General features: G+C 48.1%; 1 protein-coding gene across 1 annotated transcript in view; it reads left to right on the top strand.

The window, feature by feature from the left end:
* Positions 1-24673, top strand: part of LOC139278359 (chromodomain Y-like protein 2) — a 220792-nt gene that overhangs the window by 183198 nt on the left and 12921 nt on the right. The window contains exons 5-6 of the mRNA XM_070897030.1: positions 15301-15511; positions 16787-16930. Coding sequence (XP_070753131.1) covers positions 15301-15511; positions 16787-16930 — 355 coding nt within the window. The remainder of the gene's footprint in view (positions 1-15300; positions 15512-16786; positions 16931-24673) is intronic.

The raw sequence follows: 24673 nt of genomic DNA, 5'->3' as shown, positions 1-24673 counted from the left end.
CTTTGTGTTCGCAGGTCCAACACGTGTGCCCAGCTGGGCAATGCGCCCAGGGAGGCCCCCCTTAGCCCCTGGTCCTGGTCTGCCAAGCCATGGTCACGCATCCATATGGACTACGCAGGTTCTTTCATGGGAAAAATGTTTTTGGTTGTAGTAGACGCCTACTCCAAATGGATCGAGTGTGACATTCTCAATTCAAGCACATCCTCGGCCACGGTAGAAAGTCTACGGGCAATGTTCGCCACCCATGGTCTACCTGACGTCTTGGTCAGTGACAATGGCCCGTGCTTCACAAGCACTGAATTCCAGGACTTCATGGCAGGAAATGGTATCAACCATGTCAGAACGGCAATGTTCAAGCCGGCATCAAACGGCCAGGCAGAACGAGCAGTGCAGATAATCAAACAAGGGATGCTCAGAATCCAAGGGGGTTCCCTACAAAGCTGCTTATCACGCCTCCGGTTGGCCAATAGATCCCGACCACACTCGCTCACAGGGGTCCCAGCTACAGAGCTGCTAATGAAAAGGACGCTCAAAACCAGTTTATCCCTTATACACCCCACCATGAAGGAAATTGTTGAGAGCAGGCGTCAGTCACAATGTGACTACCACAACGGGAATGCGAGGGCGCGATGTATTGATGTCAATGACCCTGTCTTTGTTCTCAATTACGCTGCAGGGCCTAAATGGCTTGCAGGCACTGTGATTGCCAAAGAGGGGAATAGGATTCTGGTAGTTAAACTTACCAATGGACAAATCTGCCGCAAGCACATGGATCAAACAAAAAGGAGGTTCAGCAACCCCATAAAAGAAGCAGAGGAAGAATGCGATGTAGAGTTCACTCCTCCACAGGTGGCTGAACACCGGAACCAAGTGGAGGAGAGTCCAGTCACTGTGGGCAGTCCAGAAGGTCTGAGGCACCGCAAACAGCAGACACTCAGGACAGTGCCCAACAACCAGAGCCCCAACTCAGGCGCTCTACAAGGGAGCGTAAACCACCAGAGAGACTTAACCTGTGATCCCAATAAGACTTTGGGGGGGAGGTAATGTCATGTATTTAACTGTCATTGTAACCCATGTATAAACTGACTAGTTGTGCAGTGTGAGAACACTGACCACTAGGTGGTGAACTTGTGGGAGACACTCCTAACCTGGACTTTCAGGTATAAAAGGGGAAGTTCCACCCACCTTCATCACTTCAGTGCTGGAATAAAAGTTGCTGGTCACAGAGTGACCTTCTCTCAAGTATGGGCCTCGTGTGCATTTGTACTGTATAGTAAGGACATATCAGACAGGACCATTTGACGTAAGATATGTTGAGTTTCTTGCCTCAACTCTTGGGTGAGAAACCCTCCCCATCCTATGAGATCACACCTTCTCTTGGACAGTTTTTTTTAATCTCAAGGTTCCTCTTATCAAGGCCTGTAGTTGTATTGTGCCCTTGTAACTCAGTTGTCTGTACAATTCCTTGTCAGATGTGATTGGAATCCTTCAGTGTCATCAACTTGGGCAAACTGCTGAGCTCGGGAACCCATATAAGACTATTTCTTACAAACCACGGTTTCTTGCAATGCAGCATCTCGGTGTGTTTCCATATATGGCATACATTCATGCAAAGGCTGTTTTTAAAACTTTGGTTGCTAACATACCTGTGGGCTGTGATAGCAGTGGAGCAGAAAGTCGAAATTGATGGAAAGGAGCAGCTCGTACAGATCTATATTTTCAGTGCATCCACTTGTCCTTTCCTAACGGTAGGATTGTGACTGCCACCTTTTATAGACGAGTCAAGGCGGTGAGTGCCCGCAGACTGATCTTGTCCGCCACCTGACACCCATCCGCGAGATGGGAAGCACAAAGTTCCGCATATTGGTTTTCCCTCTTCCCCAGCAATGAGGCAAGTGGCAGTTGAGCATCACCGTGGCTCGGTCGACGGTGCTCTCGCCTCCGAGCCTAAAACAGGTTGTGGTTCGAAGCCGGGACTTTGGGAGCACTCTCCGGTTCCCGCCAAGCTTCCGGTGCTGCTCGCGGGTCTAGACAGGAGGAGAAGCATCTGGCTATCTCACGCAGCTGGTCAACAGAGACGGCTGGGGGTGCGGGGGCGGTGGGGGGGAAGAGATTGGATACTGGGGGGGGGGCGGGGGTAGGGGGCTGATGGGATTGGGTGCTGGGGGTGCCGGTGAGGGGTTGGGGGATTGGGCTGGGGGTGCCGAGGGTGGATGGGATTGGATGCTCTGGGTGGGGTGGGATTGGATGCTGGGCAGGGGGGGGGGTGGGGTTAGTGGATGGAATTGGATGCTGGGTGGGGGGTGTTGGCGAGAATGAGCTGGCAGTGGGTAGATAGATTTTTGTGGGGCACGGTGGGGCATTCCTACCCCAGATCCCACCGAAATAACACTTGCCTTTAGCAGGGGCCACCAGAGGTCCTTCAAGGATAGCCGGTCAGGCCTATCAACGCCTGGAGAAAGTGGGACCTGCCTGTGTGCCGCTTGCTTCACCCATTGCCCCGTGAAAGTTGGAAACCGGGTCTGACAATGGGCGTAGGATGCCAATTTCCATTATCAGCCTATCACTGTCGGAGAGAGAGAGGGGAGAAAATAGTATCCATCAAAAATGATAAGAACTGTGGACAATGGGGAGAGGGATGAAGCATTTGAGACCACTTTCCCGTTAGTCCATCTTTTATGTCAGTGGTTCTCAAACGTTTTTGGTTGAAGAACTTCTTTTCAAATGGATTAGTAATCACGAACCCCCATCTAAGTTATGGTACGATAAACTCCTTGCACATTTACATTAATAAATGTAAAGTCCTGTTAAGGGTCTTGCGTGTAATTTTGCCAGGGTTCTCCGATATAGTGAACTTTGATGTGGTTGTCGATGTGAAAACTTTTATCTTCCCTTCAGATAAAAGCTAAGCCTGAAGGTTCAGCAGCATGTCTGTTGAATACTTCACCACATGATACCTCCCTGTTCTTCCTGCAGTGGGATTAGGCTTGGTGGCTCCTGTCGGGAACGCGAGCACCGTTTCAGGTGTAACCCCCTCTGCCCACCGACTCACTGCACAGCTGCTCCGTGTTTCAGGGTCTTTCCTCCCCCCCCATGCTGTTTCCCGGCCTGTCTGTGTTGGAATATCGCTGACGGATTGCCTGGGTCTGCGGCCTTTCTACCACCGGGACACCACCTGTAACTGAGACCGCCCTGGGCATGGCCAAGGTGGCCATCAACCAGTCCAGGCAGCAGGCGGTCGAGGGGGTCATTCAGCCTGACTGCCTGTCTCACTTTTGCAGATCTACTGTTAGTAATGGATGCTTTTGAGAATGAAGGAGGCCCTGTCACTGATCAACAAGTTAGGAACTGGATCAGCCATGACCCTATCTTATCGGTTGTGAAACGGTGTGCACTCAGTGTTGATCGGTCTGCCATACCTATGGAGATGCGTGAGGAGACCAAACCTTACAACCGTCGCAAGGATGAGCTTCATAGCACTCATCCTGGTATTGTCATAATGAAGTGCATTGCTAGGTCTCATGTATGGTGGCCTGGAATTGAATCTGATCTGGAATCATGCGTGCATCAGTACAATACTTGCATGCAGCTAAGTAAAGTACCAGCGGAATCTCCGCTGAGTCTTTGGTCATGGCCATCTAAACCATGGTCGGGGATCCATATTGATTTTGCGGGTCCATTTTTCGTTGTAATAGATGCATATTCTAAGTGGATAGAGTGTGTTATTATGTCATTCAGCACGTCTAGAGCTACCATTGAGAGCCTTCGTATCATGTTTGCTACTCATGGTTTGCCTGACATTGTAGTGAGCAACAACAGATCTTGCTTCACAAGTCTTGAGTTCCAGGAGTTCATGAAACTCAATGGCATCAGACATGTGAGATCAGCTCCATTCAAGCCTGCTTCTAATGGTCAAGCAGAGTGTGCCATTCAAACGATCAAGCAAAGTATGAAACGTGTAACTCAGGGCTCACTGCAGAGACGGTTGTCATGTATATTGCTCAGTTACAGGTCAAGACCTCATACGCTTACTGGGGTTCCTCCTGCTGAACTACTGATAATGAGAAATCTCAAGACCAGGCTTTCTCTTGTTCATCCTGATTTGAATGATCGTGTTGAAAACAGATGTCAAAGTCAGTAATGGTGTCACGATCGTGTTCCCGTGTCATGTGACATCTCGGTCAACGATCCGGTTTATGTACCGAACTGTGGTCAAGGTCCAAAGTGGATCGCCGGCACTGTTACAGCCAAGGAGAGTAACAAAGTGTATATTGCCGTGCTCAAGAATGGGAAACATGCAGGAAACACCTTGACCAGGTTAAACTGCGGCACACGGATAAACTGGAACCGAGTGAAGAAGATGCAGTCAGTGACCAACCAACCATTGTTCACTCATCAGAGGACTCTGCTGACATTACTGACTCTGAACCTTCAGTCTCTGATGTGATCATGATCACTCCCATCAGGACTACTCAGCCCTCAGTCTCGACGGACTCAGAACGCTCGCCCAGAGCCAAAGTTGAACTGAGACGATCAACTCGTGAGAGGAAAGCCCCAGCCCGTCTTAATTTGTAAAAAGACTGGTGTTAAGGTTTTAAAAGGGGAATGTTGTTATGTATTAATGCTTAGGGGTCACCAGACACCATAGGGCGCCGCGGTCGGAGGTCATCGGGCTGTACGTATGTGGCATGTGTGCTTGGTCACCTGTATATAAGCTGGGTGTCTTTGTCATGCAGACTCACTTGGGCTGGAATAAAGATGGATTAGGTTGCACCTGAGTGAGTTTACAGTAACCAGACTCTCGAGTCATTCCAAGAACCACCGTTTTCTGTGACTTAATAGAGCTCGTTAAAAGCATGAACGGTTTTGATAGAGTAGACACAGAGAGAGTGTTTCCGCTTGTGGGGAAGAACAAGATTGGAGGCCGTACATATAAGATAGTCACCTAGAAATCAAATAGGGAATTCAGGAGAAACTTCTTTACTCAGAGAGTGGTGAGAACGTGGAACCTGCTACCACAGGGAGTGGTTGAGGTGACTAGCACAGATGCATTTAAAGGGAAGCTAGATAAGCATGTGAGGGAGAAGGAAATAGAGGGTTATGCTGATAGAGTTAGAGGAGGAAGGATGGGAGGAAACTCGAATGGAGCATGGACTGGTTGGGCCGAATGGCCTGTTTCTGTGCTGTTTATTCTGTGTGAAAGAAACTCGAAGAATAAACTGGACTGGTTCCAGAATCTCTCTTCATTCTGAAAGAGTGGCTTTGTTTCTATATATATTTTTGCTATTGTCATTCTTTGCACTGTAACAGCTCTTGCTCAGGCTGGTGATGGAGGTGGAGGGCTTTGTGCTCGATCTGCTGACAGGCCCTTTCTGCTAACACCGTCGTTCTCTTGAGTAGATTTTCAAAGGGAGGGGAAGCTTCACCCACAAACAAAACAATCTGTAATCCCACAGGTTAAAGGAGCGGCACGTCACCGTAACAGCGTGCATATATAGCTTTCACATTATTGTTTTGCTCCCTAATTTCAAAGCTTTTAACTAAATAACCTTCAACAGAAGCGGGTCCGCGTTATTCGGGAGCAGGGTAACTTAACCGTGGAATCATTTTTTTTTAATGTTTCACGAGCATGGTCATTTCTAATTCCAAACAAAAGCTGCTGTAGGTATAAACCTGTGGGCCAAGGCACCTTTTGCAAGGAATGTACGTGATTGACGAGAAGCCACTTTAACGCGAGGGGCAATGTTGTTCTTTCTATAGGTGCAAAGGGTAAAACTACAACAACTTGTATTTAAATAGCGCCTTTAATGAGGTGAAACGTCCCAAGGCGCTTCACAGGAATATTATGCGATTAAAAAATTTGACACCGAGCCGCATAAGTAGAAATTAGGGCAGGTGACCAAAAGCTTGGTCAAAGGTGTATGTTTTAAGGAGCGTCTTGAAGGAGGATAGAAAGGATAGAAAGAGGTTTAGGCAGTGCGTTCCAGAGCTTGGGGCCTAGGCAACAGAAGGCACGGCCACCAATGGTTGAACGATTATAATCAGGGATGCTCAGGAGCGCAGAATTAGAGCGTGGACATCTCGCAGTGGGGAGGGGGCGGGGGGGAGTGGTTGCTGGAGGAGATTAGAGAGAAAGGGAGGGGCGAAACGGTTGAATTTTATTCCGAGAGTTGCGAAATCACGACAAAATCTTCCTTTGGGCTCTGCGTCAGAAGAATTATGTTATTTAAGGACAGTTAAGCAGCCATGCTGTATTTTCTTTTTTAAGATTTGTGCCTATTTTCAGTTCGAGCATACAGTGAGCACCACCCCTCCCATGTATAACTGACCCACGTGACATCCTGTTTTTCTCGGGAGTGGCCGACTCTGGATTCACTCCCAGATCGGTCCGAGTTCACAGTCCACATTAAAATGAAAGCGGTCACTCCAGAGTTTCAGTGACCTCTCCGACAGTAACCTTCCACAACAAAGCAACAAAACACAATGGCTGGGTTGTAAAATTTGACTTCTTAAAAAACAACAAATGTCAAGGAACATTTTGTTTTTTTTTGCATAGACAATGGTACGTGAGTACTGGGAACAAAATGTACTCTCCCGGGGCTTTACTTTCCCTCCAAGGATAATACTAGTATCAGTTCCTCTGGGAACTCCAGTGATACATGTTCAGTGTTTGTCTTAACCATTTGTAGAACTCTGGAAAATCCAGGGATCTGCTTGAAGGACCCGAGCTTTATTGTTGTGTGTGTGTGTGTGTGTGTGTGTGTGTGTGATCGCATTATATCTCTCCGTACAGCTTTAACAAACAGAGTGTCAGCTGTGGCTCAGTGGGTAGCACAGTTGCCTCTCAGTCCGAAGGTTGTGGGTTCAAGTCCCACTCCAGGAACACAATCTAATCTAAACCACCAGTGCAGTGCAGAGGGAGTGCTGCAGTGTCAGCGGTGCCGTCTTTCAAATGAGACGTTAAACCGAGGCCCTGTCTTGCTCTCTCAGGTGGATGTAAAAGATCCCACGGCACTATTTCAAAGAAGAGCTGTGGAGTTATCCCTGGTGTCCTGGCCAATATTTATCCCTCAACCAGCAATCACCAAAAAAAACAGTTGATTTGGCCATTATCACATTGCTGTTTGTGGGAGCTTGCTGTGCGCAAATTGGTTGCCGTGTCTCTGACATTACAACAGTGCCTACACTTCCAAAAGTACTTCATTGGCTGGAAAGTGCTTTGAGGCATCCAGTGGTTGTGAAAGGTGCTGTATAAATGCAAGTCTTTCTTTCTAATCTTGGTCATGGTGAGTACGAGGATATCGGTGGGAGGGGGACAGCGCTTGAGTTTAGAAACGGAGAGCGGGAGCACACCTCAACTGGAAGGATTTGGAATAAGGTTGGTAAGAAATCGCCTCGAGACAACAAAATATGTTTTTTGGTTGATCCCTGGAAAATGAGCAATATTTTCCTCACCCACGGTGAGTAAATAAACCGAGGAAGAGCCTGCTCCACGAGATCAATTCAATGAGACCATGGCTAAACTCTGATCGAACTGCGGAAATTTGTTCCCATCACTTTGCAATTTCATCATTTCTGCCTGTAGTCTGGGTGAATATCGCTTTATCTTTACAGTCCTATTTTTCTAGGGTGTAGGTTTTTAATCTGAAGGTCAAAATAGATACAAAGATTAAAAGATTACATTGATTGGTATCGCTCCTTGGTTTAGTGTTTGATGTAACCAGAAGGTTCAACTTCACTGTACATCTTTTGAGGTCATGAATTTTATTCGGAACCCCTCTGCAAATTTAAGTAATTGATTCAACATATCTCGCCACTGTTTTGTTTTATAAACCATTTTATATTCTTGGTTATTTTTGAGACTGAGACAAATAGAAATAAAAACTTACTTTGACCTTGTAACCACTTGGAATACATTACGAAATACAAAAGCCATTCTGTGTTTTTGCCTCTTAAGAACATAAGAAATAGGAGTAGGTTCAAGGTTTTAACAACCACACTACACATTACCAGCTCATCCACCAGGCTCACAACCACCTGCATCATCGTGGATCCCCCGAACCCAACTGGCTGGGGTTTTATTGAGCCTTGTGAACATCACGTGACAGGCTAAGCCACTCCCAACTCAACAGCTCCACAACTCTTTTGGGAGAAAAACATTAAATCGTGCCCCCCGATCTGGAGGACACACCAAACATTTTCAAGGCCCCTTTTTTTGTGTTTTTTTTTGTATGTTTTTTTTTGGGGCACAAAAATCAAATTTTTTTCCAAGTGCCCCCTATAAAAGTGGAGGGGGACACTAAAACCCCGGCAATTAAAACAAATTAAACTTTAAAACATAAAATCAAACTAAAATTTGGTTGCCGGGGGTGACGATGCACTCCAGTCCCTCCGGCGCCCACCTCTCGCGGAAGGCCGCGAGCGTACTGGTGGACACCGCTTGCTCCATCTCCAAGGACACCCTGGCCCGGGTGTAGGCACGGAAGAGGCGCAGGCAGTCTGGCTGAACGACCCCCTCGACCGCCCGCTGCCTGGACCGGCTGATGGCACGCTTGGCCGTGCCCAGGAGCAGTCCTACGAGGAGGCCCTCGGACCTACCCGCTCCCCTCCGCACAGGGTGCCCAAAGATCAGGAGTGTGGGACTGAAGTGCAGCCAGAAATTGAGGAGCAGCCCCTTTAAATAATGAAACAGGGGCTGCAACCTCGCGCACTCCATAAAAACATGAAACACGGACTCTTCCAGACCGCAGAAATTGCAGGCGGCCTGGGAGTCCGTGAACCGGCTTAAAAATTTGTTGCACGGGACTGCTCCGTGCACCACCCTCCAGGCCAAGTCCCCGATGAATAATGGGAGGACTCCCGCATAGAGTGCCCTCCATCGGGGACCCCCGCCTCCTCCGGACGGCAAGATGGTACGCCATGGCATGTCCGGACGGCAGACGAGGATGGCAAAGTTGAGAGTGTGCAGGAGCAGGAAACCCCTCCGCGCAGAACTGAAAGGCACGGAGGGGATTTCCCCGAGGCGGCTCAAGTTGTGAGGCGCCGGCTCCCGAGGGAGGTTCCGGGGTTTGGCGCCGATGATGAATTCCGTCCGGACGGGGGTCAGTTCGGACGGATCTCCCCACGTGCTTGAGCCTCCTCGACACACGGAGTCAGGGCCCAGAGCTGTTTTTAGCGACTCGATGGCATCGGCCGCGCGGCGGACGTCGGCCGAATTTAGGCGCCGCGCCAGCGTGTCTGGCGCCATCCAGCCCGCTCCTCCGCCATCGAGCAGGTCCCTGACCCTGGTCACCTCACCAGCCACAGCCCTCTCGTCCGACTGCCACCTAAAACCTCGGTCGTGGAGGTACAGATTCCCGAGCAGCGGCTCCTGCAGGACGGCCGCCACTCCAGCCGGTGGAGTGCGGCGCTTGATGGAGACTTTGTTCCAGACCCTGGTGAGTTCCTTGTAAAAGACAGGCAGCTCCTGGACGGCGGTCCTGACGCCCCCCAAGCTCACAAACAGGAGCTGCGTGTCATAGTTGAGGCCGTGCTGCCGGCGGAAGAAATACGTCGCCAGTGCACGCCACCTAGGAGGGGGCTCAACGTAAAGGTATCTCTGCAGGGTCTGAAGACGGAAAGTCGCTAGCTGGGCGCTGATGCACACCAACGACTGACCGCCCTCCCTAAACGGGAGACTCAAGACCGCGGCAGAGACCCAGTGCTTCCTGTTGTTCCAGAAGAAGTCCACCAGCTTCTTCTGTATCCTGGCGACAAACGCAGAGGGAGGGGTCAAAGTGACCAGCCGGTACCACAGCATGGCGGCCACCAGCTGGTTTATGACTAGCGCTCGACCCCTGTAGGACAGCACTCGGAGCAGTCCTGTCCAGCGCCCTAGGCGAGCGGCGACCTTGGCCTCCAGCTCCTGCCAGTTCGCCGGCCAGGCTTCCTCGTCGGGGCTAAGGTAGACTCCCAGATAGAGGAGATGGGTCGTGCTCCAGGCAAAAGGCCTGAGCTCCTCCGGCAGGGAGTCCACCCGCCACTGACCCACCAGGAGTCCGGAACATTTCTCCCAGTTGATCCTGGCGGAGGATGCGACCGAGTAAATCCCCTGGCACTCACGCATCCTCCGCAGGTCAGCGGGATACTCTACCGTGAGGAGCACGTCTTCGACGTCAGCTGAGAGGACGACCTCCACGCCCGGCCCGAGCAGAGCCAGTCCCGTCAACCTCGTCCGCAGGAGGCGCAGGAAAGGCTCCACGCAGATGGCATATAACTGGCCGGACATGGGGCATCCCTGGCGCACCCCTCTCCTAAAGCGAAGGGGCGCCGTCAAGGACCCGTTAACCTTAATCAGACACTCCGCGGCGGCGTATAAAAGTCGGATCTGGGCAACGAAATGCGTCCCGGACCCGAAAGCGCGCAGAGTTCCGAACAGATAGTCGTGATCCACCCTGTCGAACACCTTCTCTTGGTCGAGAGATAGGAAGGCGACCGACAGACCAGCCTCCTGGAAATGATGGATGAGGTACCGGACCAGATGGATGTTATCGTGGATTGTCCGGCCCGGGACTGTGTAGGACTGGTCGGGGTGGATCATGTGGTCCAGCACGGCACCAAGGCGAGCAGACATCGCCCTGGCGAAGATTTTGTAGTCCATGCTGAGGAGGGAGACCGGGCGCCAGTTCTTAAGTAGGCGGAGATCGCCCTTCTTAGGCAGCAGGACGATGACTGCCCTGCGCCAAGAGAGGGGCATCTCCCCGGTCGCCAGACTTTCCCCCAGGACCCGCGCGTAGTTGCCCCCCTGGACATCCCAGAACGCCCTGTGGAACTCCACGGTCAGCCCGTCCAGCCCCGGGGCTTTTCCCTCAACAGCTCCACAATTTTAGGGAGTACAAATCAACATTAGATCGAGTGCCCCCCGATCTGGGGGACATTTCAGACACTTATAACAGCCCTCTTTTTTTAAATTATTTTTGTAGGTTTTTTTTGTGTGTTTTTTTAGGGCATTAAAATTCAATATTTTACAAGTGCCCCCTATAAAAGTGGAGGGGGACACTAAAACCCCGATAATTAAAACAAATTAAACTTTAAAACATAAAATCAAATTAAAATTTGGTTGCCGGGGGTGATGATGCACTCCAGTCCCTCCGGCGCCCACCTCTCACGGAAGGCCGCGAGCGTACCGGTGGACACCGCGTGCTCCATCTCCAGGGACACCTTGACCCGGATGTACGCGCGGAAGAGAGGCAGGCAGTCAGGCTGAACGACCCCCTCGACCGCCCGCTGCCTGGACCGGTTGATGGCACCCTTGGCCGTGCCCCGGAGCAGTCCTACGAGGAGGCCCTCGGACCTACCCGCTCCCCTCCGCACAGGGTGCCCAAAGATCAGGAGTGTGGGACTGAAGTGCAACCAGAAATTGAGGAGCAGCCCCTTTAAATATTGGAACAGGGGCTGCAACCTTGTACATTCAGTAAAAACATGGAACACGGACTCCTCCAGACTGCAGAAATTGCAGGCGGCCTGGGAGTCCGTGAACCGGCTTAAAAATTTGTTGCACGGCACTGCTCCGTGCACCACCCTCCAGGCTCAACAGCTCCACAAACCTGTGAGCATACTCACAGGTGCATACATTAGAGAGTCCAAATGAGGAATTTTATTTCGGCTTGTGTTCAGTTTTAATCAGGACTATAGGAAAATCATGGAACGTTAAAGTACGGAAGGAGGCCATTTGGCCCATGGTGTCTGTGCCAACTAGAGAAATCCAAAAATAATCCCGCCACACTGCTCTCTATCCACAGCAATATATCTTCCTCTGCTTGAAATATTTATACCATTTTCCCTTAAATAATGTAATGGTCTCTGCCTCAACCACTGCCTGAGGCAAAGCATTCCATGAGCATCAGCCCTCTCTGTGAAACAATCCCTTCTGATCTTATTTCCCGCTCTCTTAGTGACAGTTATCAGCGGATTTTGAGATAGAAACATAGAAAATAGGTGCTGGAGTAGGCCATTCGGCCCTTCGAGCCTGCACCACCATTCAATGAGTTTATGGCTGAACATGCAACTTCAGTACCCCATTCCTGCTTTCTCGCCATACCCCTGATGTTCTATATCCAAGTCCAAATCATCTGTATGTACAAGGAAGAAAAGAACCCAGCATTGATCCACTTCCAACCATTCTTCAGTCCAAGCATTGAATCATAGAATGGTTACAGCCATTCGTCCCGTCGAGCCCGTGCCGGCTCTCTGCATGAGCACATCAGATAGTCCCACTGCCCCGCCCTTTCCCTGTAACCATGTAAAAAAAATTATTTCGGGTACTTAGCCAGCCCCCTTTTGAAAGCTGTGATTGAGTCTGCCTCCACCACCCTTTCAGGCCTGTGTTCAAAAAAAAAAATTCTTCTGTCGCTTTTGGTTCTTTTGCCAATCACCTTAAATCTGTGTCCTCTGGTTCTTGACCCTTCTGCCAATGGGAAAAGTTTCTCTTTATCTGCTATGTCCAGACCCCTCATGATTTTGAAACATAATCCCATTTACCCGAACCAGCCTTGCTGCGTTTTGTTTTTTAAGATGTGTGCCTATTTTCAGTTCGAGGCGACAGAGAGCAGCACCCTGCCCGTGTACAACTGACCCACATGACATCCTGTTTTTCTCAGAGTGGCCGGCTCTGGATTCACTCCCAGATCGTAATTCTTTGATTCCACCAACTTTCTATCCACATAGCTACATTTGCTCGTATACCACATGCCTGAATGTTTCTAATGAGCCTCTTTCGAGACACCTTATGGAATGCCTTCTCTCAATCAGTGTGCATTACATCTACATAAACTCAAGCACAACTTGCCTTTAACAGATCCATGCTGGCTCTCTATGATGAACCCAAATATTACTAAAAGCTTGCCAGTTTTATCTCGGTTTATGGATTCTAAGGCTTTGCCCACAACTGGTGTTAAGAATAACTGGCCTATAAACTTGCAAATTTGAGGAAGAATGAAAAATGGTGGCATGAGCATTTGCTAGCTCCTTTCAAAAGCTTGGGATGTGTGCCGCAGGGTCTGTTGATGGTAGCATCGTGGTTATGTTACTGGACGAGTAATCCAGAGACGCGAGTTCAAATCCCCTCACAGCAACTGGGGAATTTAAATGCAATTAATTGAATAAATCGGGAATAAAAAAGCTAGTATCTGTAATGGTGACCATGAAACTATCGGAATGTTAGAAAAATCCTACTGTTTCACCAATGTCCTTTACGGAAAGAAATCTGCTGTTCTTACCTGGTCTGTCCTATATATGACGATCCAGACCCTTCTTCTTCTTCTTAGGCAGTACCTCGGAGTCGAGGATGACTTGCTTCCACACTAAAAATTAGTTCTCAGGTGACTGATAATATATTGCCTGTTCCTTCACCGTCGCTGGGTCAAAATCCTGGAACTCCCTCCCTGACAGCACTGTGGGAGTATGTTGACCACAAGGACTGTAGTGGTTCAAGAAGGCGACTCACCACCACCTTCGCAAGGGCAATTAGGGATGGGCAATAAATGCCAGCCTTGCCAGCACCGCCCACATCCCGTGATCGAATACATTTTAATAATAAGTCCCCACATTGAGTTGTGCAGCTTTTGTCAGAACCAATTCCTTCTCTTCAGTTATCTCTCTATCAGTTGTTGCATATCCTCTCTCGTACTCCGATATTCTCGCTTCCTCAAACATATCATAGAAATTTACAGCATAGAACGCCGGCCGACAAAGAGCTATCCAGCTTAATTCCACTTTCCTGCTCTTGGCCCATAGCCCTGTAGGTTACGGCACTTCAGTTGCACATCCAAGTAATTTTCAAACGTGATTGTGTGTTTCTGCCACTACCACCCTTTCAGGCAGCGATTCCCAGACCCCCACAACCCTCTGGGTGAAAACGCTCTCCTCAACTCCCCTCTAATCCTTCTACCAATTACTTGAAATCTATGCCCCCTGGTTATTGACCTCTCTGCTAAGGGAAACAGGTCTTTCCTATCCACTCTATCTAGGCCCCTCGTAATTTTATACACCTCAATGAGGTCTCCCCTCAACCTCCTCTGTTGCAAAGAAAACAACTCCAGCCTATCCAATCTTTCCTCACAGCTAAAATTCTCCAATCCAGGCAACATCTGTGACATTTGTAAAAACTGCGGTAAAATATTTATATACAGTTACAATGCCCGGAATCCTCAGAACGGAATCCATTCCAGCTTTTGGGTTTTTACGGATTTCAGACAAGAAAACCTATAGTCTGAAATCCAGAATCCGTGTCGAGTTTTTAGCGGCGAGATCCGAAATCCAGCAAAACCCAAAATCCGGCGCGTATTCAGTCGAGGATCCCGGTATTCAGACTTGATTTTCTTGCCTGAATTATGGAATCCTCGACCGGATCTGTGCCGGATTTGGGGTTTTCGGACAATAATTCCGGATGACTCCATTAGCGACGCACAAAATGTCCAGTTTTTGGACAGTTCCGGTTTTCGGAATTCCTGAGGATCATTGCTGCATTGTGGATTGGTAAGTCTGACTCCAGAGACCCCGCCCAGCCGCATGGTCATCTGGAACGTCCTGCAGAGGCCGCTCACCGGCTTTTACATCGTCGATACCGCGCATGCGCAAGAATTTGAATGTGCCGCGCTGTGTGGGGAGGCAGGCCAGCTTACGGGAGATATTGCCAGAGGCGTGAAACTTACTTCTGTTTTATGTCATTGCTCTGCCTTACCTCATACACACCTGATTGAGCTAACTGAACTCTGGGCAAACGTTTCTACCAAGCAAGTTTAACATTTAGATTTGTGTTTCCTGTTTATTTTATTTCTAAGCTGTAGTTCATTCATAGGCAGTCCCTCGGAATCGAGGAAGACTTGCTTCCACTCTTAAAATGAGTCCTGGGGTGGCTGAACAGTCCAGTACGAGGGTCACAGACTCTTGTCACAGGTGGGACAGATAGTCGTTGAGGGAAGGGGTGGGTGGGACAGGTTTGCCGCACGCTCTTTCCGCTGCCTGCGCTTGATTTCTGCACGCTCTCGGCGCCGAGACTCGAGGCGCTCAGCGCCCTCCCGGATGCACTTCCTCCACTTAGGGCGGTCTTTGGCCAGGGACTCCCAGGTGTCGGTGGGGACATGGTGACTGCACTACTGCAGCAGCAACTGGCCACAGTGACTGAGTTTAGGTCGATTGCGTCAGAAATTGCATTCCAGCTGCTCGACTAACCAGGAAGAATGCTCCAGCTCATCGTGAATAATGTATCATTGGCTGCTCATCGATCTTTTTAAAAATGTCTCTGTGCTTTTTATCTTCCAGGGATTTTGTGAATGCCTTCATTCAGTTTAAGAAACCCATTGTCGTGGCAGTCAACGGACCAGCTCTGGGACTGGGAGCCTCTATACTTCCGCTCTGTGACATCGTGTGGGCCAGTGAAAAGGCGTGGTTTCAGACTCCATACGCGACTATACGGCTTACGCCAGCTGGATGTTCATCATATACCTTTCCGCAGATAATGGGAGTCGCTCTGGTGAGTTCTTGGTTTCAGAAGATAAACCTCTTCCGTTAAGTGTAAAATTACCTGTATCTGCTTTATCTGCAGATAAAGGGTCCACACTTGAAGTGTTAACTCCTCTGTTCTCTCCACACACGCTGCCTCGACCTGCCAAGTGTTTCCAACATTTTCTGGGTTTATTTAATCCAATGAAAATGATCGTGTTTTACTCTTTCATTTTTATGCAATCTGATTGGCCTTTACAAGAATACAGACCAGTCAGATTGTGGGATGAGCAATTGGACCAGTCAGTGCAAGTGAAACGAACACTCCTTGAGTCCAACAGTGGGCAAAGCTGACACTGAAACTTCTGTACACTGGTGAGCAGATCCGCAATACTCCAGGATGCTTTTGATGATTGGAGGGTTACATCTGTCTTTGGAGGACCTGGGGTTCTTCCTCTTTAGTCCCAGCCGTTGCCCTAAGCACATTGAAGTGCACAAAGTCCTTGGGGCTGAAATTGCCCCTTTTGTTAAGAGCCATTGCTGCCTGTGCGAAAAGCAAACACTGCTTGGTCGCCGCCGAGGGCCCATCATTTCGTAAATTGCCTGCCTTTATTTTTGGAGCGGTGTACGGGACCACCCCAGCCGTCTTCCCGCCCCGTCGGGCACGGGCCGATCCCTTACCGACCCCCTTTCCGCCCCGCGTGTGAAATTGCCCCGTCGGAGCCGATCGGCCGCCCTTCGGTGCCCCCAACAGCTTTCCCCAGGAGGAAGCTTCTTGTGGCTGGGCAGCGCGTCTGCCCTTAAAGGGGAACCATTGCAGGAGAACAGAGTTATTGACAGAGTATGAGTGCACACATGGTATGAGCTTATGTCAAAGTATAGAGGCAATAATGCCGCGGCCGGCATTTTATTTTAATTGTCGGCCGATTCCAAGGTCGGCCCGACAATGGTGGCCGCAGGTTCGGCCGGGCCGCCAACTAACAGCCCTGACACCCCCTCTCGGCTGCTCGGCCGAACCCCTCCCTGGTGGCCCAATGCACCAAACTGAAATATATGCAGAGTTCGCAGCTGCCCTCCTCTTTAACTGAAGGGGAGGAATGTTGTGATGTGTACCCCAAGGCATGCTCTCTAACCTGCGTGCTCATACAGCGCATTTTAAGAGCGTTTGTTTCCTTCTTCACAGTGGCGCACACTCGTACTGAAGTTGACGCATTTATTTCATTTTACAAAAACTCCAGAGGGATTTTTTTTTAAACCAGAAAATGCTGTGGAAAAAAAATTACAAGAATGTATTTTCCTCTTTCAGGCAAACGAAATGCTGTTTTGCGGGAGAAAATTAACCGCACAGGAAGCGTGCAGTAGGGGACTGGTATCTCAAGTCTTCTGGCCAACGACATTTAGCCAAGAAGTGATGTTGCGTGTGAAAGAAATGGCATCGTGCAGTGCAATGGCAAGTTTACTGATCACTCACAGCTCATTTTATGGCTTAAGCTGTGTCTCGGATCCAGACGTTCGTGGGAGGGGTGCATTTAAATGAATTTAATTTTACAAATCCTAGGTGATGCTTGTTGACTGACTAAAGAAAAAAACAAATACTTGCAATTCTATAGCGCCTTTCATGACCACCGGATGTCCCAAAGCAGTTTACAGGCAATAAAGTACTTTTTGAAGAATAGTCACTGTTGTAATGTAGGAAACGCAGCAGCCAATTTGCGCACAGCAAGCTCCTACAAACTGCAATGTGATCATGACCAGGTAATCCGTCTTTTAGTGATTGTTTTTTAGTGCAACTTACCTTGCACCTCCACCCATCTCCCTCTGACTGTATTATCACATCCCCACCTTACTAGCCACCCCTCGTACTCACCCTCATCCTTGTCCAATCATACCAACTAGCAACACATAAGGATAGGCACTTGGGTCTTTTAGTCAATGTTCATGTAAAGTTTCTGTTAATGTGTTGTCAATCATTGAAATCTTTATTTTCAACACTTTTCCTTCTTGAACAGATTTATGTGCTCATTTGGAAGTGACTTAGTGAGTTGTAGTGAATAGTGAGACATAAGGGTCCCCCCCGCAATGGTGATGAGTGTGAAAGGAATAGCTTGGGCATTGTAGGGATACTTTATGGTGTTGGTGTGGGGTGGTGCCAACCTGGTGCATCATGTGGCAGCCAGGGTGTACAGCATCAAGTGAAGTGAATCTGATCATGGTGAGGCCAGCCCTGGCCTCCCAGACAACAATGTGGTCATGTGCTGATGTTCTGTGCAGCATCAAATGATTGCAGAGGAATTCATGTTGTTGTTGGTGATGCTGCTTTGTTTAGTGATGTTGTTGTTGGGGCTGATCGTAGTGGAATTCTGAGGACCAAAGTCAGATTTTTTCAAGGGCACCAATGCCGCTGGTATGGATGGCAGCTGAAGTTGAGATGACAGAAGCGATCTGTCACTGGTGAGAGAGGTTGCTCCAAGGAGGTGACAGTGTATGGAGAGGTCACTGCAAACACTTCCAACCTTCCTAAAGCTGAAACATGTATTCCAAATCCTGAAAGCTCCAACTTCGAACATTGAAAAGTGAACAGCTTGTGACTTGGTAGCTTTTATACCACTTTTGTTGCCGTCACCTATTCAGAACAATGGGGAGTCATTGAAAATCCGAGCTCTCACCCGACCTAATCCCCGAGCACCGTGAACCTCATCAAGAAGCTGAAAAAATGGTAAATAGATGATAAAATGCTATTTAAGTACCTTTAAAACACCGTCTTAGCTGTTTCAATTGGCTCGCTTGGTGTCGGGTCTATAAAGCGCAGGCAGACCCGGTACTTGGGAAACTGACACGCAGGCGAGTTCCTGCCATGCTGTCAATCTTTTAGATTTTGACAGTGGACCCGCCACTGAATCCGCCCTCTGCGCATCTGCAAAGTCCCAGCCTAGGAATATGCTAAAGATGTCCTGTCCAGAGCATGCGAGAAAAGTGTTGGTAGAATGGAAGGGAAGCAGTATGTATGGAAGCAGTATGCAGATCTTGGATTTATACAGTGTTGAGAATCCTGAAGTGAAAAGCAAGGGGAAAGTTATTCAGCTTCTTGGTTGCAGCAATAGAGGAGATAGGAGAGTTCCTATTGAAGTTGAACAAGGTAGTTGGCTACGAAGGTCAATAGATGGAAAAGGACAAGCGTTGGATCCAACAAAGGTATGAGGTGCTTGCCTTTATTGGATCCAACGCTCGTCCTTTTCCATCTATTGACCTTCCCACGGCCGACTACCCCAACGAAGAACTTGAGATGAAAGTGTAGTAATTCTGCCACTGCCCTGCAGGAAGAAAGCGCCGTGTACTGAAGGCATGCAATCTGAAATAGTTGATAAATGCAGAGTGCAAAAGAGTGATGAATGAGAACATCCTTACCATGAGTGGGAAAGAGATGATGACCCATCGACCACATAAAGGAATTAGACAGAAAACTAGGAAGCCATTTACCATCGCTTTGGAAGGCGACTATGCGATGATAACTTGTCTCGAAGCCCATGAAGCTGGACTCTATGCCGGGGGCTTTCAAGATGTTCAAGGCAATGACAGGTGATTCACCAAAGCATTCGAGAGCAGAATTCCAGAAGAAGGTAATACAGTCAACAAAATGACCAGGAATAGGCCAGAATGCAACCCAGACGAGGGTTGGGTCACAACTTTCAAGATGCTGGGTAATTTGTGAGTCAGCAGGAGCTTATTTGATGCTCGAGGTATGGCAGTAAAGCGGCAGTGTGAAAGACAACCAGCATCAAGTTTTTAGGGTTGGGGTGAACATGAGCAAATTTCCAAGGTAGGGGATGTGGACTGAGAGTAAAGAAGATTGAACAAACTGCATAGATCAGAAGTGATTTCAGAGGCACACACTTTGAGGACAATAAGGGCCAGAGCTGATGTTAGAATCCAGAGCCAGGGAGCCGAAAGACCTTCCAGGGTTAAATCTTGACTCCCAAAGCCTTTCCACAAAGTACAAGTCAGGAATGTAATGGAATTCTCTCCACTTGTCTGGATGGGTGCAGCTCCAACAACACTTAAAAAGTTCGACACCATCCAGGACAAAGCAGCCCACTTGATTGGCACCCCATTCACCACCTAAAATATTCACTCACTCCACCACCGGCTCACCATCTGTGCCATCTACAAGATACACTGCAGCAACTCGCCAACGCTTCTTTGACAGCACCTCCCAAACCTGTGACCTCTACAACTATCGTTGTGCCATTGTTTAAAAAAGGGAGGAAGGGATAAACTGAGCAATTACAGGCCAGCTAGTTTAACCTCGGTGGTGGGCAAATTACTGGAATCAATTCTGAGAGACAGTATAAACCTTCATTTAGAAAGACACAGATTAAAAGGACAGTCAGCATGGATTTGGTAAGGGAAGGTCGTGTCTGACTAACTTCTTTGAGGAGGTAACAAGGAGGGTCGATGAGGGCAGTGTGTTTGATGTAATTTACATGGATTTTAGCTAGGCTTTTGACAAGGCCACACATGGTAGGCTGATCAAAAAATTTAAAGTCCATGGGATCCAAGGGAGAGTGGCAAATTGGATCCAAAATTGGCTCAGTGGCAGGAAGCAAAAGGTAATGGTGAGGGGAGTTTTTGTGGCTGGAAGGCTGTTTCCAGTGGGGTTCCGCAGGGCTCAGTACTTGGTCACTTACTTTTTGTAGTATATATTAATGATTTAAATGTAGGGGACATGATAAATAAATTTGCAGATGACACAAAGATTGGTCGTGTGGTTGACAGTGAGGAGGAGAGCTCTAGACTGCAGGAGGACATCGATGAACTGGTCAGTTGGGCAGAAAAGTGGCAAATGGAATTCAATCCGGAAAAGTGTGAGATGATGCATTTGGGGAGGGGCAACAAGGCAAGGGAATACACAATATATGGGAGGATACTGAGAGGTGTGGAGGAACAGAGGGGCCTTGGAGTATATGTCCACGGATCCTTAAAGGTAGCAGGACAGGTCGATAAGGTAGTTAAAAAGGCATACCGAATGCTTTCCTTTATTGGCCGAGGCATAGAATACAAGAGCAGGGAAGTTATGCAAGAACTGTATACAACACTAGTTAGGCCACAGCTGGAGTACTGCGTGCAGTTCTGGTCACCACATTACAGGAAGGATGTAATTGCACGATAGAGGGTGCAGAGTAGATTTACGAGGATGTTGCCAGGACTGGAAAACTTTGAAGAAAGATTGGATAAGCTGGGGTTGTTTTCCTTCGAACGGAGGATGCTGAGGGGAGATTTAATTGAGGTGTATAACATTACGAGGGCCCTAGATAGAGTGGATAGGAAGGACCTATTTCCCTTAGCAGAGGGGTCAATAACCAGGGGGCATAGATTTAAAGTAATTGGTGGAAAGATTAGAGGGGAGATGAGGAAACATTTCTTTACCCAGAGGGTGCTGGGAGTCTGGAACTCACTGCCTGAAAGGGTGGTAGAGGCAGAAACCCCCATCACATTTAAAAGCTACTTGGATATGCACTTAAAGAGCCGTAATCTACAGGGCTACGGACCTAGTGTTGGAAGGTGGGATTAGACTGGGTAACTCTTTTTCGACTGGCATGGACACGATGGGCCGAATGGCCTCCTTCTGTGTCATAATTTTTCTATGATTCTATTCTATACCTAGAAGGACAAGGGCAGCAAGCGCATGGGAGCACCCTCACCTCCACATTCCCCTCCAAGTCACACACCATCCTGACTTGGAAATATATCGGCCGTTCCTTCATCGTCGCTGGGTCAAAATCCTGGAACTCCCTCCCTAACAGCACTGTGGAAGTACCTTCACCACACGGACTGCAGCGGTTCAAGGAGGCAGCTCACCACCACCTTCTCAAGGGCAATTAGGGATGGGCAATAAATGCTGGCCTTGCCAACAACACCCACATCCCGGAACTAACACTTTTTAAAAAAAATTATAAGAATAGAGCTGAATGGAAGAATCTGACGGAAGAATCTCTACCAGGATGATAGTTGGAAGAGAAAAATGAGGCAAATGGCAGCTTTCTGTTTAGACGTGAAGAGTAGAAAGCGGAATTCTCAGGAGACATCTTTGCAAAGGAACAAAAATGAGAGGCTGCTGGACAGACAGGAGGACAAGAGTTGACGTTCCTTTTCAATAAGGCTACATTTAACTGAACTTACGAGCAGAGATGACATTGGTGCGGTGTGCTTCAAACTTATCTTGAGACGGTTAAGAAAGCAAATGGCCTTCATAGCGAGAGGTTTTGAGTACAGGGGCAGGGAGGTGTTATTACAGTTGTACAGGGCCTTGGTGAGGCCACACCTGGAGTATTGTGTACAGTTTTGGTCTCCTAACCTGAGGAAGGACATTCTTGCTATTGAGGGAGTGCAGCGAAGGTTCACCAGACTGATTCCCGGGATGGCGGGACTGACCTATCAAGAAAGACTGGATCAACTGGGCTTGTATTCACTGGAGTTCAGAAGAATGAGAGGGGACCTCATAGAAACATTTAAAATTCTGACGGGGTTAGACAGGTTAGATGCAGGAAGAATGTTCCCAATGTTGGGGAAGTCCAGAACCAGAGGTCACAGTCTAAGGATAAGGGGTAAGCCATTTAGGACCGAGATGCGGAGGAACTTCTTCACCCAGAGAGTGGTGAACCTGTGGAATTCTCTACCACAGAAAGTTGTTGAGGCCAATTCACTAAATATATTCAAAAAGGAGTTAGATGAGGTCCTTACTACTAGGGGGATCAAGGGGTATGGCGAGAAAGCAGGAATGGGGTACTGAAGTTGAATGTTCAGCCATGAACTCATTGAATGGCGGTGCAGGCTAGAAGGGCCGAATGGCCTACTCCTGCACCTATTTTCTATGTTTCTATGTTTCTATGTCCCACACATGAAATTAATGTGCAAAGTTAAAGCACATGGGATTGGGGGTAGTGTGCTGACGTGGATTGAGAACTGGTTGTCAGACAGGAAGCAAAGAGTAGGAGTAAATGGGTACTTTTCAGAATGGCAGGCAGTGACTAGTGGGGTACCGCAAGGTTCTGTGCTGGGGCCCCAGCTGTTTACATTGTACATTAATGATTTAGACGAGGGGATTAAATGTAGTATCTCCAAATTTGCGGATGACACTAAGTTGGGTGGCAGTGTGAGCTGCGAGGAGGATGCTATGAGGCTGCAGAGTGACTTGGATAGGTTAGGTGAGTGGGCAAATGCATGGCAGATGAAGTATAATGTGGATAAATGTGAGGTTATCCACTTTGGTGGTAAAAACAGAGAGACAGACTATTATCTGAATGGTGACAGATTAGGAAAAGGGGAGGTGCAACGAGACCTGGGTGTCATGGTACATCAGTCATTGAAGGTTGGCATGCAGGTACAGCAGGCGGTTAAGAAAGCAAATGGCATGTTGGCCTTCATAGCGAGGGGATTTGAGTACAGGGGCAGGGAGGTGTTACTACAGTTGTACAGGGCCTTGGTGAGGCCACACCTGGAGTATTGTGTACAATTTTGGTCTCCTAACTTGAGGAAGGACATTCTTGCTATTGAGGGAGTGCAGCGAAGATTCACCAGACTGATTCCCGGGATGGTGGGACTGACCTATCAAGAGAGACTGGATCAACTGGGCTTGTATTCACTGGAGTTCAGAAGAATGAGAGGAGACCTCATATAAACGTTTAAAATTCTGACGGGTTTAGACAGGTTAGATGCAGGAAGAATGTTCCCAATGTTGGGGAAGTCCAGAACCAGGGGTCACAGTCTAAGGATAAGGGGTAGGCCATTTGGGACCGAGATGAGGAGAGACTTCTTCACCCAGAGAGTGGTGAACCTGTGGAATTCTCTGCCACAGAGAGTGGTTGGGGCCAATTCACTAAATATATTCAAAAGGGAGTTAGATGAAGTCCTTACTACTAGGGGGATCAAGGGGTATGGCGAGAAAGCAGGAAGGGGGTACTGAAGTTTCATGTTCAGCCATGAACTCATTGAATGGCGGTGCAGGCTGGAAGGGCCGAATGGTCTGCTCCTGCACCTATTTTCTATGTTTCTATGATGGTGCAAGGCAAATGGAGATGGCAATGGGACAAGTTAAGACACAAAAGATGAGTCTAGATAGGGTGTAAATGGAAATGGCAGAATCATCAACAGTTGTCCTGGGAAAGAATAAAGGCAGAGATTATAGTCTGAAATTGTTGAACTCGATGTTGAGTTCAGAAGGCTGCAAAGTGCCTCATCGAAAGATAAGGTGCTGTTCCGCGAGATTACGTTGAGCTTCGTTGGAACAGTGTAAGAGGCCGCGGAAAGAGAGGTCAGAGTGGAAAGAGAGGTCAGAGTGGAAAGAGAGGTCAGAGTGGAAAGAGAGGTCAGAGTGGAGCGGAGACTCGTAAAATCCTGACCAAGCTGAACAGCAGGCACAATTGAACCGGGATACAATACCAGATCTTGCGGAAAGGTTAGCCTGAATCATGAAAGCTTTTATGCAGCTAAAATAAGATCAGTTGCTTCATTGGCACAGATAGAAATATCAGGAGAGTATAAGCAGCAAAGAATTCTCAGAGGCTGTACCAACTGGTTGACTCAGGGAGTGCCTGGTTTAGTTGCAGGAATAAGGCATTGAAGGAAAGGGACCCAGGGGCAAGGAAACCAGAGTTATGATTAGAGGTGAGGTGAAAGTCTTGTCAATTAGCTGAATTACCTGGCCAATCAGGGTAGAGATGGGCTGCATTAATTTGTGTCACAATCACCTCGGATGAAGGTCAAGGCCGGATCACAGATTAGATTACCTTATTAAGACAGGCCGGATATACTTTCATATTTACGATGTGAATTATCCAAATCCCTCCCTTCATGTTACAACCTTGTAACTACCTCCTAAGTGTCCTTTTTCCTTTGAATTCAGTTTATTGATTGATGCACATTGAAGGACGTTCAGTGCAGTAATCAGCTGACATCAAATAGGCACTTGGAAAAAGCAAGATTGTAATAGATTACAACATACACGAAAACAGTAATAAGTCGGTAATTTATCTTAATAAAACCGACATCCATTAATGCAATGAGCCATGAATTATTTGTCATTTCTCTGCTTGAAATGCAACAAAAATGATGACACCTCACAAAATTAGTAGGATGTGAATAGAATCAACCCCAATTACCTGCCTTAAAGAAACACATCAATCAAAAATAGACAGGT

This window comes from Pristiophorus japonicus, chromosome 13, assembly GCF_044704955.1.
Source record: "Pristiophorus japonicus isolate sPriJap1 chromosome 13, sPriJap1.hap1, whole genome shotgun sequence".
NCBI lineage: Eukaryota > Metazoa > Chordata > Chondrichthyes > Pristiophoridae > Pristiophorus > Pristiophorus japonicus.
The sequence above is the reverse complement of the archived record's forward strand: the minus strand, read 5'-3'. Positions and strand labels throughout refer to the sequence as shown.